Here is a 21,997-nt window from a genome sequence, read left to right on the forward strand (position 1 = left end):
AAAGTTCTTAATGACAGTAGTAGACAAAACCCAAGAAGTAGGAATATTCTTTTTTGCTTGAAAAGGAGCAGTTTTGAGAAATTTGACAGCGATCATGTCCTTAAAGCTGCTTTTAAATTGAAATTAAGTTCAAACAATTGAAAACTACAGTGTAAGACATGGTTTCTGCCAGTAAGACTTTAAATGCTGTTGAAAATATTTTGCCAACATTTATCAAACTCTCAGAGCAACCAGAGTTTGCAAAAATGCACCTTTATTTAATTTATCAAATTATCAAAAAAGAAGAGCATGAAGAGTAGTGGAAGTTTTCTAGCCATTTTTTTCCCTCTCATCTCTCCTGCTCTTATCCTCCATCCCTTCCTTCCCGATCTTAGCAGGAGGTCACAGAAGAGATGTCACTGCCAAATGACCCAATCACTACCGCAGACACAAACAGCTGACTCAGGGGGAAAAAAGGTTGCACCAGAGGATTCCTATTGCAAGGCAACAGGAATCTGCACCGAAGGGGGGGGTTGGTATAAGGAGGAGACAGTGAGGTGGAAGAGAAAATGGGTGTGGGATAAAGAAGAGCGAGTAAGGGAGTAAAGTAGGGGGTTGGGGGGGGGGGGTTGCTGGTGTAAGTTGTTCATTTCTGGAACGTTGCTTCAGTTCCACTCGGGAATGATGGAAATATTCCGCGTAGCCAAACCCAGAGTGGAAGGTGTATGGTAATCATGTCGGGGAAGGAATGCCAAATATGTGCGTGAGAACGGAGCTGTGACCTGAGAGCTGCAGGAATTATGGGCCAAAATCCCACAGACCCAGAGGAAGCACACACACCCATATCCAACACATATACACATCATATATTAACAGTGCTCCACCAAGTGCAAATGTATCCCACATAACTTATACTCTGAATCTTAAAACATTCAGTTATACTGGCCGAAGCAGAGCAGCAGAGACCATCCCCTCACAGCAGGCCACCCCCTTAGACTGGAGAAGACACATTGAACGAGTGGGCTAACGTATTGTGAAAGAAGAAAAACTAAAGTACATGCAGACGGCCATAAAATGTACCGCATTTCAAATATATCTCTCAATCTGACAGCATTTACAAGATGTGGTATGTGATCCTCTGTAACAGGTTGTTTAGACTCCAAACTTGGCCACCCAACTGTCAGAGCTAAAGCCTTAAAAACAGGTTGTGCTCTAGCAGGAAAATGAGTAAATACTCCCATCTGGTGGTAAAAGTCAGAAAATATTCTTTCACGTGGAAAAAATTTTGGCCTAGGATTCGCAAAGGCACACAAACGTTTCCCATTCATTCGTGAGTCTAACCGGCCTGTAGATTAGATTTCGTTTCAATTGAGACCAAACTGATACAATCAGGTTTCTCACTTGGTAAAATGCCTGAAACAGAACAAATTATAAATGCATGATTGTTTGGGTTTTTCAAGCAAAACTTCCATCCATCCATTTTCTTCTGCCTTTCAGAGATCTGGTTGTGCTGCTGTTACTAATCCAAATAGGGAAAAGCAAACATCCCTCTGCCCAGCTCATACTGGACGGTTTCGAAGCTCCCAGTGGGATGTGCCTGGAAGACCTTTAGAGGGAAGCGTCCAGGACCAATCCTGATCAGATACACAAATTTACCTCAACAGACTGCCTTTTCTTTGATGTGTAGGACTTCACACAGCTTCATTCATAGGTCAAGTCCAGCCTCCTTTAGAATGCAGCTCCTTTCAGTCACTTGTATGTAGGATTTTAGCTTTCCAGTCATAATCCATGTGATCGTAAGTGAGGTTTGGAACGACGACAGACTGGTAGATTTGCTTTTTGCTGTAGCCATTTCTTGACCACAACAGTCTGGCACAGTGCCCATATTGCTGTTGACGAGACCACGATTAGGCTTTGGCTCCATCCCACCGTTATCCATGGACAAGACTTCAAGACACTTAAATTCCTCCATTGAGACAAAGACCAACCAACAACCTGGAAAGGGAATGCACCTTTTTCTGTTTGAGAACCTTAGACACTGATTTATAGGAGCTAAAGCTCAAAAATGGCTGTTGTACACTCTAATGCACATTAAAAGTTAGGGCTTGAAGACAACAGGACATTGTAATCCACAAAAAGCAAAGTCTCAGAGGTTCCCAAACAAGACATACTCCTCTTTAAGCTTAAACCTTGAAATCTAGTCGATGAAAACCACCAGCAGGTTAAGGACTGTGAAGCAGTCCTCACCATGTCAACACTTAAACTAAGGTTAAGTCTTTCCCAATGCCTATTCCTGACTGGGGACATTACTGAGTATGTCACATGGAGAGGAAGGATGACTGAAATCCACTCATAACACAAACACACACTTTGCACACACACTTGCACACAGGTGAGAACACGCCGACATTCAGGGTTACAGTTGGCTCAACACTCCACCACTGTCAAGTACTTTATTCACAATAAGGTCATTTTCTTCTTTAAAAAATCATTTTAATATACAACACAATTTTTGACAAGACAACTCCGTTTACAGCTAAATTTTGAGCTCTTGAATTCCAGCTTCTCTCGTTACCAAAGCAAGCACTTAGGATGATGGGAGAGAGAAAGATGGCGTGAGAAGGACAGAAAAACACAGTGGGGAGGGGGAGTAGGTAGAAAGAATGAGGAGAAGGGCAGGGAAAGAGTGGCAGGAGAAAGGACTATGCTTAGTATGATTTTCTTTGTACTAAGAACCAAAATACTCAAATAAAGTTAGAAAATAACAGTAATAAAAAACAGTAAGAAAGTAAGAATTAAAGAGGAAAAAAAGCAGAGGTGTACCAGGATGCTGTATCCAAGGCAACCTCGCATGCATGTCTGACGCTTCTGCTCTGTTCTGCCATTTTCACAAGTCCAAATACACAAAAACACACGCGTTCAGAGTGTGTGTGTGCCCCCTTGTTCCAAACGAATGTGCACCTCGTGGGAGGGGCTGTGAAAGGGAGGCTAAGTGGTGGGGTACGGGGAGAGTTGGGTGCAGAGAGAAAGAGAGAGAGAGAGAGACGACGCGGAGCATAATTCTGTGAGAAGGCGCAGGGAAACCTTCTCCAACATTTCTCCCTCTTTCAGTCCCTCGATCTCCCATCCTTCCCTTCTTGCTTAAGAGCCGAGTAAAGAGTCTCTGTCTCCCGTATCACAGCTCCAGTCATCTTCTGTCCAACTGTGCCACTGTGTCTGCATTTGTCTGTGTAATATATAAATATATATCTATAAGCAATTCCATATCTGTGGAAACCTGTTTTTGGCAGGGGTTAAAATCTGAGGAGCAGAAGCTGCTTTAAGTTTGCTTCAAGGGGACCCAAAAAAAAAAAAGAAGAAAAAAAAAGAGCTTGTGGGTTTTTGCCAGGTTGACATTAATACTGTCATTAGTGTACTTTACAAAACATAAATTAGTAGCAGAAGATGAACGTCTTGGGAGAGTTGCGTTGATTCTGCAGTAGGGAATCCTCATTGGTGTTGGCCTGTATGTACGTTGCTGAACTGGCAGGCAATGAGCACAAGCTTAAGAGTCTGTCAGAACGGGCAGGAGGGGGCTGAGTGGGAGATGGACAGAGAGATGACAAGGAGGAAGGAAAAAAATAAAAAGATGCGCTCCTTTTCGCAACAGATGCACCCATCAGCCAATCAGCCCTGGATTTCCTCCTATAAAGGGTGAGATGCATTGCGCCACCTAGGGGAAGAAGCACAAATAAAGGGATGCTCTGTGAAAACAGAAGTGCATCAGGGGAAATGACAATATCATTGAAAATTTCAGTAAATTAAAGACAACATATTTCACAACTTTATTTAAACGTTAATTGGGACGATAAAGCTTTTAGCAAATGAAAATTACAATTTTTTACAGGAATTGGTTGACTTCTACAGGGGTAAGCTGCCTTCTCTGGTCAATGGACGGATGTAGTGATGATGTATGATTTGTACAAACGGCCAAAAGCAGAATTTACAACCATGAACAAGATGCAGAAATCCTTTCTGACAAGAAGAGTAAGGAGGTAAGATATAGCATTTAAATTTGGAGCGCTGGTCAGCCAACAACAGGATTACTACACTGAGTTCATCCCCCGAGATGCAGAGACTCTCGACACAGATTTTATGCTCAGTGTTGACTTCAATGCTGAACAACGCATCCCGTCATGCTGGCTTGTATTTTAAAAATAACAGATGTGCGGAATAACAATGTATCCACTTGTGATTAATGCATGGCTAGAGGGAGCTCAGAGATGGCTCGTTTTCATGGGTTTATGAGAGAAATGTTTTGTGGAAAAGGTTACAGCATCCATGCTATGTGAAACCCAGGTTGCTTTAAAAGTGGCTGTAATTTCACTTCCATTTCTGGATCTGGTGTTCCTCTTAAAGCCACCAGTGTTCAAACCAGCGTTCTAGCCAACCATAGTGACACCACTGCGAATAGACTGGGTGGGCCTATTGCAAGGCTTGTACAAGCCCATGTTCTAGACACATCTGGGTGTAGTTGGGAGTCTTTTTGAATAGACTTTGCTTCACAATCCTCCAACGGTTGCTTCAATTCCTTCTGTTCGTGGACAGTCTTTCCTCCCTATCAAATTCCCATTGCTTTTCTTACAATACATTGCTCTGAATAGTCAGCTTCTTTAGCAATTACTTTTGCTGGCTTATCCTTCTTCTGGAAGGTGATAGATTTTTTTTTTTTGTACGTTTTCATTAACTGTAAGCCAAGAATATCAAAACGGACTAATTTAAGTTAGTTTAATTTGTCACTTTGTGTGTAATAAGGATATAGAAAAAACATTTGATTTTCTTAAAACTGAAAAAGATTTTGATGATGACCTAATTTAGTGACACAGTAAGCTAATAACATGAGAGGGGAAATTGAACAGTGATGCTTTCAGGATACCTGCTATCTAGAAATGTACGTGTAGGTACGGGACGGAGATCGTCCCTCTGACTGGCCATTAGGTGAGACGTTCAGGAAATCCCAGATCAGAATGGTGTCGTCGTGAGAACTGCTGATGATCTGAAACTCATCAAACTGCAGGCGGAAAACACGGCCAGAGTGCTCCTGCAGAAAAACGAGGTGCGAGAACCGTTAGAGTGACAGCTAACAGGGTCACTCTAACTGCTTTTTTCTCTGCTTCTACAAGTTTTATACAAACAAGTTTTACATTAGACCATAAAATCCTTTTTCTGGGTGACCATAATAAATGAAATCATTTTAAACAAGTCCTTAAAAGTGGGATATTACAGCTTGGTGGCATGTGCAAACTACCATTTAGAAAGCAGTGCCAAATAATTTTTTTTATTTTAAAAAAAATATTTGAACTTAACTTATGTTAAAGATGCATTTAAAGACTTGCCTTTTGGCTCCATTTAGTAGGTTATTAGTTTAGAAAGTAGCTTTAAAAAAATAACAAAAAACAAAAATAAAACACTGATTGGAACAGCTCACCACTAGAGTCCGCAGACATAATGTGCTAGCAGGGGCTCGTGGGTCAAGTGCTGCCTGCAGGTCCCACACTTTTATTTTGCTGTAGAAATAATATGTCAGAAATGTCAGCAAACAATTCTAGTTTCAGCTAAAAAATAAAAAAAAAAGTCTTGATAAAACCTCACCCATCGTAGGCTCCGCTGACGATCCTTTTGTTGTCGAAGCGAATGCAGCGCACCAACTCCTCGTGACCTTCCAGCACTCGCAAACATGCCCCGCACTCGATGTCCCATAACCTGCAGAAAGAGAAGACAATATTAACTTTAATAGCTTCCATTAAATGGCTCAGATATGAAAGAATGACACATAAAAACATAGCTCATCATTTAAATAATAAATGATAGCTTTAAGTTGCTCTTCTGATGTCGTCTGTTTTCAGGTTGGAATGCTCAGGCAATCTGCTACTTATAAAACCTTATTAAAACAATACACCAACTGTAGAAGTATAAATATGATCTTAAATTACTTCAGTTGTCATTGTATTTAAAATGTTAGGACTTTCTAAAGAGACATGTTCTGATTTAGATCATCTGTCTTTTTATCGCTCCCTACATATGCTTGAATGACCTTTATAGGATTCCCCTAAACTTGTTTCAAACTTCATACTTTTCCAGAATCAAATTTCCCTCAAATTCTACAAATTTGAGAAACATGATAACGCCAAAGTTGTTCTCCAGTTCCAGTAAATGGCTACTGGATCAACAAAGGACAGCTACATTTCAATGTGATGAATTCTGACTCAAAACTGGACCAGTTTTTCTACAAAAAAAAACCCAAAAAACTGATGTTGACTGCTTTTACTGTTATTTTTAAGAAAAGCTACATTCTTTTAAATCAGCTATTTAAAATACAAACCAAACAAGGTGAAGAAAAAAGCTGTGAAATGGCCCTTTTCTAATTTATGAACAAGTGCGCATTTGTGAATGCACTCAAATATTTTAAATTATCAAGTATGTCACAATCTTATTAAAGGTATAATTCTGAGGATTTTTATTTTATATTGCAAATCAGATCAAAAGAATTTCTCACATTAGCCTATTTGACAACTCCTGCAAACAAAATAAGTCAATTTCAGACAGCAGTGCTGGAATGCCAGACATACCGGATTGTGTTGTCAGATGAGCCGCTGACTACCAGACGATCTCTATACTGTAAACAGGCAATCCCCCGCTTGTGACCATTTAGAGTGCGCACAAACTCACAGGTGCTGGTGCTCCACACCTACGTTGGACAAAAAGCATTTTGAATTTATGAGCAGTAATGAAAGCGTGGAAGCACTGAAACTGAATGAAAGCATCAACAAAACTTAGATTTTAAGACTGACAAAATAACTCATTTTATTAGCCCACCTTGATGGTGCGGTCCCCTGAGGCGGACACAATATATTTATCATCAAAGTCAACGACATTGACAGCAGCACGATGTCCAACAAGGACGCGCCGCAGGCTGATGTCAGTAGGCGAGGCCATGTCCCACACTGCAATCGAGCGGTCCTTGGAGCAGGTGACCATGAGACCATTTGCGAATCGCAGGTGAAGAACAGCCTCGTTGTGATGGATCAGCGTGTTGAGTACCTCACCCGTCGTGACTTCCCAAACCCTGCAGAGACGTACAGAGAGACAGGCAGAAGGTGGTAAATAGACAAAGAAACAAAAAAATAATAATCTGAATATCGTTCCTTGGACAGTTGTTTTCTATTTATTTATTTATTTTTCTAACTGATGATGTGATAATCTTTATCAGGACCAAGACTGAAGCTTATTGCATTAAGTCCTGCCATTAAAAACAAACTAAAGCGTATGGTGATGATAGCTTCACTATTTCCATCCCATTTTGGTTGTTTTGCATTTCATTTCATGTGGAAACTTGCACCTGGCAGGTGGACAGCAGATTGTTTAAAATAAAAAAGTTCTTTATTTTAGTCCAATTTAACAGCAAGAAGCATTTTTCATGCCTGAGATAAACAACCTGCACCAGCATTAGGTTTCCTAGAGTATCCAAAAACTAGAAACGTTTTTTGTTATATCTGATGATATACAGCTTTTATGAGAGGCAGAGCTGGATGGAATCAGAAAAACAATACAATGACTGTCGATTAGAATTTATCCACATCATCTGTATCTTTCTAAGCAGTATGGCAAACCCACCACTCTCCCTGAGCTGGAGAAATTAAAAAAGTAAGATCAATATCAGGCCATATTATTGGTCTATCTAATTGGTCCATTATTACTGAATGTAAAGCTTTACTGCACAGTACATGAAATAAAACCTGCCAAACTGATCCACAGCAAAATAATAATAATAATAATCACCTACGAAATGTTACACAGTATGTCCATGAATCTGATGGTTTTATTCCAACAGCATGCATTCCTTGTTTATCAAGTTTTGCAACACTTATTTTTCATAAACAGGAGATAAAAGGAGGACAAAAGCAAAAAAGTAAAGAAGTTCTTCCCAGTGTGGTTTTCCAGAAATAAAAAACCTAACACAAGCATTCACTAAGAGACCAGAGATAGTTTATTAAAAACTGTTGTCTTCCGATTAACATGTTTTCTCTTCTTAGGGATAGTTTGTGAAGGTAGCTGCACTACTTGACAATGGCAAGTAGTGCAGCTAGTCTTCTTTTGAAAGTCAAGCTAATGACATTACTGCCACCTAATGTTAGCAGCAATACATTACAACCAAATACCTTTACAGACCAATTAATTTTATTTGAAAATCTGAAAATCAGTGGCCACCTCTAAATGACAGGATAAAATGGAATAGGATAAGACAGAAAACAAGAAGATGAGAGTGAAAATTTGTGAAAAAGGGAAGAAATAAGAATAATGGGAGCAGGATTGAGAGGAAAAGAAAAATAAGATGACAGCAGGAAAAATGGTTGGAAAAAAGATAAGAAAATATGAAGTGGGAAGACATGAAACAGAAAAACAAAAATGGAGATGTGTGTGAGAAAGAAACCTGTTTACTGTTTCTACCAAGCAGACAAGCGCCAATACCAAACAACTGCAAAGAGTTTGCATGTGTGAACCCACAGCTGCTTATTGCCAAACTGCACCGCTGGGCACCGAGAATCAAATGCAAAACACATTGGAAAACCTGACAACTAAACCTCCAAACAAAGTGCCCGTCAAGCTGTTGCTAGGGAAGTGAGGTCATATTTTCCTTGGATTTTATCCAGCAGGCACGGCTGAAGTGTGAAGTAACAAGAATTAAAATTGAGCTTCTGTGTGCAGTAGCCAAGCATATGTCAACATAAAAACTCACACCAAGCCTTTGAGTACCTGCAGTGAAACATATACAAAAATCTTTAGCAACAGCTTTGAATGAGTAAACTTTAATATTCATATCCTGTTTCTTCTAAATGTGGTTATTGCCAAGCTGCGTGTTAACAATTAGGAGTAAACGAACAGTTTCCTAATACATCCAATTTTGGGGAAAATTGTACCATCATAAAAAAAGCTATACGTTATTGCTTTTTTTGTAATTTAACTACACTTTCCATTTGACTCTGTAGAAAGACTTCAGTGAATAATTTTCATGCAAATTTGTCATGCAAGGCACCTCTGCTAGCACAGCAGAAAAATTTCCCATTTGTGGCTTTCCAACAGCATTTGCTCTTTAAATCTAGTCATGTTGTCATACTCATAGCAACCACAAACATCCTGTCAGCTAAACAGCTAACAGCTTACCATTCGGCACACTGTGGACTTTCAGTTTGTTTAATAATTTTCCTGGAAGATAGGTTCGGATTGTACCCAGATGTACATCTATACAATTGTTAAAACTTGTCATAAAAATGGGTGAGAAACAAGTGAAATGCAAAAATGCAGGTTCAGAACTTTGACTTTACTTTATCTGATTAATATACTGAGCTTTGCTACAAGAACAGGTGTCAAAAGTGGGCATGAAAAACATTTGAGTATTCGCTGAGGTATTGCATATTTGACAGAATGGATTGCTTAGTGACCGTGGTCCTATGATTTCCTTGATCCAGAAAATGGGAGCAAATCAGTCAATTTAAAAGGAATTCAATGCATAAGATGCAATAATGTTGAATAAGGTCTAACCACTATGGGTTTTAGAAAAAAAATATTTTTCAGCTTTGCATTAATGCAGTGAAAGTCTGACCCCATCAGCCACTGGGGGCTCCCTGATGTCTGATGTGATGCTCTACATTCAGCCATGTGGGAGAGTCCTGAGCTCAGCGATGCGCGCTGCAGTAGCATTAGTCATCAACTATTACGTCGTTTAAAGCAGCACAACAAGTTTATGAAGCAGGAAACAAGAAACATAAAAAGTAAATAGGTTTGCAAATAAATAACTGGAACTGCCAAAATAAACATTTTAAAGCTGATTTGTCAACTAAATGATCTAATTACAAAATTACAAAAATAAATCAATTTAAAACAAAACTGGCAGGTAAAGTCTAAATACCTATATAAAAACAAATACCTATTAAACGTAATTGATCCCAAATATATATATATATATATTTTTTTACCATCAGCTTTTAAAAGACTAATTAAAAATAATTTTGGGGAAAAACGTATAAAGCATTTCATGGTGAGTGTGTCAGACACTGTCTCATCCTATTAGGATGTTGCATTTAGCGAGTTTGGAGGCAAAGTGAACACCAAACAGGTTTCTGTAATTCCCAAGTACCAGTGGGGTTTTTTTGCGGATGGGGGATCTCTATAGTCTTGCTGGGGGAGGAATGCTGCCATGCGAGTGTAATTACTCAGCAAAAAGTTCAGGTCAGTGACAAATGTCTAATCTTAGTGGCAACAGCAGGTTGATTCTATTTTAGATAATCAATTGTCCTAATATTATGATGGATCAGTGTATAGAAAAGTGATAGGGTGTGTCTACGAAGTTAATAGAGTTGCTCAAAAGGAGAAAAAAAACTAATCGTTTTCAGGCTAATGAGTTATAGCGACTGATGTGAATTATACAACCAAACTGCCTTTGTTTTTAATGTCATTGAGTTTATTATGAGTTTTAATACAAATTTGTAAAACAAAGAAATGTAGGAAGATAAAAATCCAAATTACCATAAATACATAAGTTCTTACAGACCTTCCGCTACATACAAATAATCTGCAGACAAAGTCTTTGTTTTCAGTATTAAAAGCATTTTATAAAAAATTTATATAGCACCAAGAAAATCTATACAATTGTAGCAGCTTGAAGTTCTTTCAATAAGATGCCAAAAATAAACTGTGGAGAAAAGAGATTTTTTTTTCCAGCTTTATGCAGCAAAGTTGCTGCATTTCCCTCCTCACACATTTCTGCTTACTGCTAATTATTCTTACCCTTTGTGACTTATTTGTTTTTCCAAAAGGCCAAATTCTGGTGTCTGAAAGCTTGCGGCATTCAAACTAAATAAGTGTCAGACATCTTTCTATTACGACAACATTCTTTTGAAATTAAATGTTTGAAGAGTGGCTTGGGTAGCCAAGCTGATAACCTGACCAACCATCTCATACAAGAACATATCTACAAAGGGCGATAATATTCTGCACAATAAGGACGGACAGTTTATAAGAACTGTAACAAAATTTAACTGGTATTTGTGGAAAAAATAAAATATTTTAAAGACTCCCACTGATTTATCTTAAATTCCATGGTTGTGGCTGCAGTGGAGTTTAATCCTTAACTTTTAAAACTATCTGTAAATGAAAGAAACTGTTTTCGAAATGATTGTCATGAGTACAAGAAAAGGGACTGATACTTCAAGCACCAACTCAAGCACTCACTCACCTGTGTTTTGTCACTTACCATAAGCAAGTGTGTATCTGTGTATCAATATATGAATGATACTGTACTTCAGTTACATTATCCACTCGTTACAATTTTTAGTTCGAAGTCTTTGTGTTTTAGTGCGACAATGCCATTCAGTCCAATGCTTACTATCTAATCAGAATCAAAAATACATGCTGTTCTTGCTGCAGTAATAAGTTTGTCATACCTGACAGTCGAGTCAGAAGACCCAGTGACGATGACTCTCTCATCATACTGGAGACACAATACTGAGCCTGTGTGGCCGGTCAGTACCTTCAGACATTCCAGTGTTTGTTTATCCCAGATCTGCGAACGAAAAGCAAGAGAAGGAAGAAGATGAGTGTGTGAAGGGGAGATTCTGGCAGGGAAGGACACTGTGAAAGAGAAAGAATATGTGGTTTTGCAAACGGTGCAGATTTGGGTCACACCAAGAATGGCCTGTTCATGCAGCCATGTCCTTTCACTGTTTATGCTCCATTTCTCTACTGCTCTGCATGCAAATCAGAGCCATCAGGGTCTTCAATGGCCATGTGTCAGCCTCCTCCATAAAATTTAAGAGTCACTTCTCGCCTCCCACCATTAACCCCTTGTCGTCTCTTGGCTCAGGACAACACCAGAGCCGAATCCTTTTATCCCATAATTCACTGGTGCCTGGTCTAAGTACCTGGTGTTTCAGCTAGGCACCACAGAGAAGAAGGAGGTAAGCTACTCTGCGCCAGAACAACAGTTTCATTTCTAAATACATAAACACTGGCTTGACTAAATCAACTGTGCTGAGAATGCTGAACTGCTTTGGGCAACACATTTGGTTCTCCTTTGCTGGTGGTACCAAACAAAGCCATTGGGATCAATGTTAATTACTTCAATGTGTCCATGTGGACCAGTGAGGCAGACAGAAACATATCAACAATGTGTTTAACTGTCTCAGTTCAAGAAAACAGGTTGGGAAGCCTACAATTACTCTGTAAAACTATTCAAGTTAAGTGTAGTGCTGAACTTTAGCTGCTGATGCACTTTAATTTCCCTACTGAGGGACAAACATTTACTCTATTTCTGACCAACTGGCTTTATATTGGAAAGATGAATGAAATTAGAGATTAGGGACCACAGCTGCCTGTGAATGGTTAAAATCTGTGAATACTTGAGACCCCGTCTAAAAGCAGTTATAGCTGCTTATGTTAACAGTTCAAACATAAAACGTACCTTAACATGCATCAGTACGCACAGTGAAAACTGCCTTAGCACTGCCGCAGAAGCTAACATATACAGTCTTCCTTAACTCTGCTCTTGGGGGTTCAGCCAATGAATATCAAGGAAAATGAATGGCACTCCTGGTTTGGCTGCTTTGCAATCACCAACCAGGAACATGTCAAGTAGTGTTGCACCTCTCAGCTTCCCGAACTAGATTTTCTTTAAAATGTTCTAGATGTGCGCTATGAAAAGAATTCACATATATTAGAAAGATGAATGAAATTAGAGATTAGGGACCACTGTACTCGCTACTCAACTGAGCAGCGAGTACAAACAATATTAAGTTACATTCCAAAGAAAAATCTGCAAATTGGAGAGTAAACAAAATGTATTGTACATTTTGGCTATATGAATATTAGTCAAAGTATTAAACCTAATGTCATCTTTGAAAAAGCGTATGCGGACAATCTTTTTTCTTTTCCCTTAAGCAACTTAAATGTGGTTCCATTTGTGATCTGAATTATGTGGCATTCATATCAATATGTGTAAAAAAAAAAAAAAAAGAGGCGGGTGGGAGGATGGGGATACCTTGATGGAGTTGTCCCTAAGGCCACTGATGATCTTCTCAGTCATCGTACTGGAGACAATAAACACCTTTACTGTTTTCTGAGCGACACTGAATCCTTTGCAAGTTGTGTCTGCCACATCGCCAATTAGCCTCAATTGTCTGCAAAGAGGAAGGAAACACAAGAACAACAAAATAAACAAACATTCATAAAACAAAAAAGAAAAAAAAAAAAAAACAGGTACCATCACTAAAATATCAAGAAAGTGAATTCCTGGAATGTGAACGTCGTTATGTTTAACAATACCACCAAAAATTCAATTAAATATTAAATTAATTAATTAATTAAATATTAAAAATTTAAATTTTTTTAATCCATCATAGCAACAGAGTTCATTTTAGTTTAGCATCAATATTAAAATTTGTGCTGAAGTCACACAGAATAAGCAATAACAAGAAAGGAAGATAATAATAATAATAACTAGAATAATTTTTTGCTGACAAGAGCAAAACATATTTATGTTCAATAATAAGCAGTCTCTGACTACTAACTTATTCTGATGTGCGGAACTTTTGATCCTCTGATTTATGCTGCACTTAACTTGGAACATTTGGTCTTTCTTGGCTGTAAGCTCTGCCAGCAAAGTGAAAAGAGCAAGAAACATGAATTGCTCTTAATACATCGCACACCAGCCAAGGTGGAGTCTTACTATACAAAATTTACTTCTTGTAGATAACGCTTGCACAAGCTCCACAAAAATATTTGTAGGGAGCCTCTATTACTCAACTGAGCAGCGAGTCCAGATCAGAAGCCAGAGCAATCTTACTATTGAGTCTCATAGATGGTTACAAAAAAGGGTTATGTCTAAATACCCTAAATCAAAGATATGGGGATATTACAATAAATGACTCCAATAAACTTCCCAAACAGAAATAAAAAATGAGTGCAAGTAAATTATGTACATTTCAAACTAACAATTAAATGTGTAGTTTTTGTATTCCTCTGGACACCATTTATATAAAACAGCCATTTTTTTAAATGAGGGTGGATAAAATGTCATAAGCACAAAAACAGCATTTTAACATTTTAAATTAAAACTAAACTAATAAATAACCTTTTAAAATAATAAATTAAATTATGCCTTACCTCTATGTCTTGAATGATCTTAGGATAAAGAGAGTGATAGTAGGAGTTGGGCGGGATTTCTGATGTGCGGTTCTTGAACAAATATTTCTCCCTGGGGTATGAAAAAAAATATACACTATAAGAAAGGCAAATACTGTTTTTAGTGGAATTTATTTTACCTTTAACAAACTGAAGACAAGAATAAATAATATTTTACAGTAGTCTTGATGTTTCTTTTATCTAACTCCTTTGAAAATACAAGACTAACAACTGAACATCCTTTATTGCTATAAAAAATGGTTTTGCTTTTATCCTCACCACTGGTGTCTTTCAGACAGGCCTTTCCAAAGCGGGTCGGTCCGGACCATTCGCTCAATGAGCTTCTTCCACAGCATACCCTCAGAGATTACCCTCTGCCACTCTTTACATACCAGCTCTGCAGCGCAAAGCGAACGTGCATCCAGAAAAGACAGGATGTTCTCTGCAATGTGATCCAAGCCTTGGGCTGGACAGAGGGAACAGAGGTGAGTGTGAACAAGCCAAGGCAGCAAATTAATACAATTCTGTCAAGTCAATTTTTGTTTGCCAATGGCTGCGTTTTTGCTTTTTTTTCCAGCAGTTCTGCAAATGTATGTTTTCTGTTAAACAGCTTTCAAATGTTTTCAATTCAGATGATTTAAAACTCAATTTACAGGGTAGCGAACACCAGGCTTATTAAAAGTTGTAACCGTGTTGCATTATTGCACATTTGTACCTGGCAATGCAGTGATGAAATCCCTCTGCAGCATGGGTTTGAGGTAGGAGTTGATGTGGCCGTGCTGGTAGTGGCACATACGGGATATCAGCCGCTCGACAAACTCCACTTGGTCGGCCTCTGACCACTGGTCAAACAAGGCGATGCAGTGTTCCTTCTCCTTCTCATAGTTCCCTTCTGATGGACGCTTGCGAGACCCTATTACAGGACCGTTAGTAAGCTGAAAAACAATAGGAAAAGCTGATTAGTGAAATGTCCCCTGCTTATTCTGCTTAGTTTATAGCATTTTCATAAGAGTTCAAATACATACAATTTATGTAAGCAGAGATAAATCTGGTGTATGTGAAAACTTGGCTTTTTGTTTTTAGTTTCAAACAGTGTCATGTTATCAGTGGAACAGAGTAAATCCTATCCATCTAATGATACCAAGATCCTGATGCCAAATGAGCTCGTTTGAACTGGACTCCATTTTCATTGCGTCTGTTGACACAAGGTGTCTTCAAGTCTCAATAAACTATATTTAGAAAGTGTAGTGGCTTTTTTAAATTATAATTTTCATTTCAACACCTACAAGAACTACAAAAATTATCCTAAGGAATGTTTTGACTAAAGGAACTTTTTCCAAGTCATTTCCTGTGGCCAACTTTTACCCCCTTGAGGTCAAACAGCATGTACCAGTGTAAAAACGCATTAATGGGGTCAAATTTTAGGCCCAGGTAGGAATAGCACTTTTCTATTACCCCGAGACTTCGGGATGTACTTGTGCTAAACATTATGAGCATTATATTTTAGCAATTTGTACAACATTTCTGTTAACTTTCACTAAAATTTCACAAAGTGTTTGACACCAATGCTGGTGTTTTCCTTAAATTCAAAAGCAATTGCCACAGAAGCTACATTATCTTTTCCTGACGGTATCAATACACTATAAAACAAACAAACAAAAAAAACAACTTTATATGCCACACATTCATTTTTATATTGGGGTTGTACAAAAATGGTATGTTTTATCCAAAATTGAGATGTGATATTAAGTTATTTCCAGACACACCTTCACCATTGTAGTCTTCTTTGGCGACAGGTCGTCCACTAAGGTCTGTGACTCCATCCCTGACGTGGTCTGTAGAAAAAAAGAGACAAAAAACACAAAGAAGGCAAAGCTTAGTGAAGCCCTTTATTACAGTCTGTAAAAGCAACTTTAGGCATTTAAGAAGGCAGCAGTGTGGACAGAGCTTTGAAAAAGAAGTGTCACAAATGCAGCCAAGGACAGACAGGTTACCGCTGAGATTTCAGATAAGTGAACGCAACAAACAACCGTGTCTACACACACGCACGCACACACACACGAAGTGAAACAAACGAAGAGTCTAAAACAAAAGGAATCTGTTTGCTGGTCTGTGACGTGGGCTAAGTAGTCTGGACAGGAAATTAAATCGCAAAATTATGGGTATTTCATTGGCACTAACTCAAGCATGGCAGCAGAGAAAGAAGAAAGTAGGACAAAGACAAGATCCTAACAATTTCTAGCAAGGAATCTGGCTAAAATGTATTATTGTTATTATTCAGTTATATCATTTACAATGGGAAATAGGTTTATTTACCAAATCATTACCTGACAGAAGAGTGAGAAGCTCCTTTAAGATATATATTTATTATGTAAGATTGTTTTAGCTCACATGGACTTCACAGATTGTTATGCAACAGTCACAAATTTATAAAATTACTTTCATCATAACTTGTATGATGACAAAGTCCAGCTGCATTCTGAACAAGGATGGGCGTTAGGCACTTCAAATTTTATTACAATAATTAGTATTTATTGCAATGACGTTAAAGTGACAATATAAAAGTACTGACAAATTCATCCTAGCCTTTATGGCATAAATTTGATTGTGCATACTGTCAAAGCAAAAACAGACAGCTTAAAAACTGCAACCATTATTAAAATGAGTAATGCATAGTAAAGAGTTACATTTAGTAGTGTCACTACAAATAATGGCATTGAAACATATTTTTGAAAGATGGTTATATGGAATATCATGGAACTACTAGCGGGGGAAAAAAACATTAAAAAGTCAAACTTTTGTGATATTAAGACATACTTTTAAACAATACTGATCAACTTTGTGTTTGCAACATATCACAGATTGCTGCTTACACGTTTGCGTGTGTCCAAAGCTCCCAACTCTTGGTGTTAGATTAGGTTATTCTTTTAAAACAGTCAAAATTGCATCTGTAGTACTAAAATGTTCACCGAACGCTGGCGTGATCGTGCTGGTTCATTGAAATTAGCAGAACACTGAACAGAACAGAGTGAACTGAAAACTAAATGACATACAGCTCAACAGTCACATTCTTATTGGAATAAAAAAGACACACACAAATGCTTTACCTTGAAATGAGTCATTACTATTCTTTGTAATTCTTGTGGTGAGTCAGAGCCACACCACAAAAATGGCTTTGATTGGAGAAAAAAAAAAAAAAAGTAAGCAAAAAAACAATGAGGTGGTAATAAAATGACAGTTAGTGCTACTGTGGCAAAACAGAAGTCATCAGTATTCTGGTTTATAAGCGCTGGAACAGTTAAATAATGTGCCTCTTCTGTTGAGATGCACCGAAAAGAACAGTCTGTTATACAAAATTGGGCAATTTTGGATTGATTGGTCCTGTCCAGTGACCAGCAGTTAAAAAACTGAAAATGATTAATAAAATCACCATACTGGATACAAACACTCTACGTCTACTGATACAGAACATGACGTACTGAGGGAAGAGTTACACAATGAAGCGACAGGAAAGACACAAGGTGTAAGAAGCTATTTAAAAGGAAACTGTGCTTTGATGACATCTAGACGCTTGTGGTTTATTCAAGATGCAGGAAAGCGAAACTTAAAGCAGGACGAAACAAAGGTTTTGAGCTTTTTGTGCTCTTAGTTTGCTTTTATAAATTCTAAAAGTATGGTAAATATTTAGCTAGCTGATAATACAAGATTTTAAAACTCAAAAAATTGTGACATTCCCAATACGAATAATGCTCACAGCAGGAAGCAGAGGAAAATGAAGTAGTGAAAGAGGCTTTTAATAGCTATTTATAGAGAAACCAAAATACTGACAAATATTTACAAAACCAAATATTGGAAATTGGTCACAATTCTGTTCGGTGCATCTTTATAACTTGTTTTTACTAATTTTGGTGTAAAAAAAAAAAAGTTTTAAAACCTGAACTGGTATTTTTTTTTGTAAAACCTGGAGTCCCTTCAACATTTACCAAAGCAGACAGGAGACACAGCTGGGATGGTCTTGTTGGTGTTCATGATCATGCAGAGCAGAAGAAGATGAGGACAAACAAATCAAAAACTGACCAGGTTGTGCCAGGCAGGCAGGCAAGCAAGCATGTAGCCTGTCAGAGCTTTAAGGAGCCCCCCCCCCCACCTCGACCCTCACACCTCCAGGTAGGAGAGAAATTATTACTCCTCAATGCAAGGTTATTCTCTGGTAGCCATGGGAGTACTTTCTCGATTCCCTTTGAAGTACCTCAATATTTTGAGAATATTCAGCTTATCTAATATCTAGTTTTATAACAAGCAGCTTTGTTTCTTGGCAAAAATTGGGCTACTAGCAGGAGCGAGAGAAAGGAACCAGAGAAGAACCCAAAAGCTGAGCAGGGGAAAAGGAGAAGAGAAGGTTGGATGGTAATGTGGACTGTGAGTGGGTGCTGTCTGTCTGGACCAGGGTGGCATGAGCAGTCATGTGGAGAGGTCAAAGTAAAAACTGAAAGAATGAAGAGATGGCGAGGGAGGAAGGGAGAAAGGGGGGAGTAGCAGAATTAAGAGGAGAGAGGCAGAACCTGGTTGTGAGCCCGGGTGGAGGGGATGCTCTGCAGGCACCTGAGTGCACACAAACTCTCAGCCACCGAGGAGCAGCCCAGCCAGAGAGAGCGAGGCACAGAGCACTGTGTGAAAGAGAGAGAGGAAGGGAGGAAGGGAAGAGGAGAACGAAGTGTACAGGGTGAGGGAGGAAGAGAAAAGGAAGAGCAGGAAACCAGAGATGGGTCGTAAAGAAAAAAGAAGAGGAAGGATGATGAGGAGAGTTGATTGAAGGAAGCCAAATAATTTTAGTGAATGGATAAGTCAATGTATGAACAGATGGGTGAAGTGGTTGAGTTGGTGAACAACAGGACAAGTGAATTATGGTTTCAGTGCAAGAATATAAAATTAATGGGTAAATAAACAGGGTTTGGTTTGAAATTGAGAGAGGGCGAGTGTTTAACCATCAAAGGTGAGGAGAGAAAAAGGGGAAGAGGTGGGGGGATAGTGAAGGGAAAAACCAGTATTAGAGCTACACACACATTTGGCACAGTGAGCGTAGGAACACACACTCATTCACACAAAAGATACAGACTGGTAAACACACACATACACACATACCAAAGCATTAATAGACATGAATAAGGTGGAGATAGGTAGAGGAGAGGGAGGGGCAACGGGATTAATTGTAGAATATTTTCATTTTTATAGTCGACAGAAACCCCACCCACTGTTCTGCCATCCCCACTCTCATGAGTGGTTAGTGGATAACACCGGGACAAATAAATAAATAAATAAATATAATCAAACCAATCACAAAGACACAAACTAGGCAGGATTCAAAATTGCTGCCAGGCCTTAAAATCTTCTGTCCACTTAACCTAAAGAGTTTTTCAGTTCCATGTGTAAATTTCTTGATACCTAATTTAAGAAAATAAGGAAGTGGAAAATCAAAGTCTATAAACAACAGATGTGAATAAGAACTTAAAGAAGCAATTCTTTCTACATCTGCAGGTTTAGAACATTTGTTCCTGAATCCATTTGTAGTTTTATGCATTAGACCTCGTCACAGGGTTCTTGAAATGTCACAATTACGTGTAAAGAGCACAGAAACTTCTATTAAGAACACAATACTTCAATTAATCAAGTTCACACGTCATTTGCTAAATAATATTTCTCTGAACTCGGAAAAGCTTCTCTGTTTTGGGATAAGGTAACAAAACAGCTGTCGAATATTTACTAAGCAACGCATTATTATTAAAAAATAATATAATTTGACATACTGGGCTATGTGCGGTAGGTTTGGATTTTATTACAAGAGGAACCGAGAGTCGTTCGGTACTTCTAATGTGTCATATCTATATAAAGAATTGTATATTAGTTATTTTATGTTTACGTTTAATGAAAAGAAAAGTGTGTTTTTAAATTATAAAAAAGCTGATGCATTTTTCTCCAACTACGGCCACGGTAATGTTAATCTTAGCTAACATTTGTTAAGCTAATATAGGCTAGCTACCTAGCTCACAGGGAAGGCTAATACAAAATGCGTTAACGGTTACCTAAATATCATATTTTTTTAATAAAACGGATATTAAGGCAATAGCTACATAGGTACCATAGCCATAGGTACAAATATTCGCTTTTCAGTATGGAGATGTCTGTGAAGAACGCGAGGTATATTTAGCCCGCTAGCTCCGAAGCTAGATGCTAATGCTCGCTGACAGTGGGATAGCTATGTGAATGAAAAGGCAGTACACTTCCTTCTACGCACTTTAGAAATATAAACAGACGATGAGCATTTTGTGACGATAGTCGCTACCTGTAGTTGTGCTTTTTGTATATCTGGTTGACCGCCAAAAATGCTACAATGTGTGAAGTCTGACCATAAACAACATAGTATAAAAGCGTTAAGCGTATATTGACGTGGTTCGTCGCCTCTTAGCCAGTGTTAGCCGGGTAGCTAGATAAGTATCAGACAGGGCCCTGTTAAAGTGGCGCAGCGTCACCGCAGTGAACACTACACCAAGAATTCTCACCAGTCTTCCGGCGACGACCAGTTATAAGCCCTACTACTTCGTCATTAGTTATAACCTCGTCTCAAAACAACACACATTTAATATGTTTTAAATGACCGCCCGAAGCTCTTGTTTGACCATCGGTGTGTTAAACATTCGTAGCGAAATGTACCGATATGTTCAGGCCCTCCCTCTCTTGATTTCTGGTCCCCCTCCTTTCTCCTCCACCTCTCTCGACAAGCCGCTTCAGTTCACTCCTATCGTCGAATCGAGCCTCGGCGCCTTCACCAAACAAAAGCCTGACAGCTACCTTGTCGGATGTGTGGCGTGCTAACACTGGATTTGATCTTACCATCAGTTCCACCGTTTTGTCTTCCATCTCCGGCTCCATGTTGATGAACCCCCCCGAAAGTCGCTGTGAAAATGGAAACCCAGCCCTGCGTCGGCGGCCCGCAAATTCAGAGACGTCATTCACTTCGCGCAACCACACAGCTTTGGTAGGGCAGTGTTAAAAGGGTGGGTGGGGGATGGGAACGCCCATCTAATAAAGAAGCACGCTGATTGGATGGATTTTGACTAAGGAGGTGTGACCTAGCTGCTTAGGCTTTTATTGATTGGCTTACTGCGCTACTAAGGCTTTCCCCGGTGACTCCCCCAAACAAAAAGGCAAATGGATGAAGATGCTGTTGCTATCCTGAAGAGGGATACACTAAGGCAAAATCAATCATCCGCATAGCGTTGCTATTAAATGATGCAGAATGTTGGCCATTGAAACCAGTTGTATGTGACTACAGGGCTGTGTCAGAATTTACATAATATACAGTGTTCAGTATTATTTGCAAATGCTTGGACAGGTTTTGTTTCTTTGCTTTTTCATTAAAATTTCAATAAAACCATTAAGTTGCAGCATGCTTCATGCTGTAACTTAAGACAGCATGAAGCATTTTCTTGTATTCAGATAACACTAAATAAAAGAAAATGGGACTAAAAACGCACCAAGTTTGAAAATGTAACAGCTTTCTTTTAAAAGGTACTTAATTATTTAATAATACTCTTGGATGTAACAAAGTGTTAAACGCACTTAAACTTTTTTTTAGGGATATTGGCTCAGAATTTTGAATGTAATATTTTAAGACATGTTATTTCAGCCAATGGAAAAAAATAATGCACAGGGATGATGAAAATATCAAATCAATTATTAGTTTTGTACAGACATAAAGGGCAAAATGCACAGAGTATTATAAAACTTAGGGTTATATATATATATA

At 38.5% G+C, this 21,997-nt stretch overlaps 1 protein-coding gene across 1 annotated transcript; it reads right to left on the bottom strand.

The window, feature by feature from the left end:
• Nucleotides 1-2,418: 2,418 nt before the first annotated feature.
• fbxw11a (F-box and WD repeat domain containing 11a) lies at nt 2,419-21,228 on the bottom strand. The gene is given in 15 exon segments (XM_032554670.1): nt 2,419-3,691; nt 4,895-5,059; nt 5,447-5,525; nt 5,611-5,721; nt 6,588-6,706; nt 6,835-7,084; nt 11,460-11,578; nt 13,052-13,090; nt 13,092-13,190; nt 14,176-14,266; nt 14,473-14,659; nt 14,909-15,128; nt 15,960-16,028; nt 18,756-18,860; nt 21,082-21,228. Coding segments are annotated over 14 exon segments (1,689 nt in total). The 5' UTR covers nt 21,121-21,228; the 3' UTR covers nt 2,419-3,691; nt 4,895-4,897.
• Between the last annotated feature and the right edge of the window lie 769 nt (nt 21,229-21,997).

The sequence above is a fragment of the Xiphophorus hellerii genome, chromosome 23 (assembly GCF_003331165.1).
Source record: "Xiphophorus hellerii strain 12219 chromosome 23, Xiphophorus_hellerii-4.1, whole genome shotgun sequence".
Taxonomy (NCBI): Eukaryota; Metazoa; Chordata; class Actinopteri; order Cyprinodontiformes; family Poeciliidae; genus Xiphophorus; species Xiphophorus hellerii.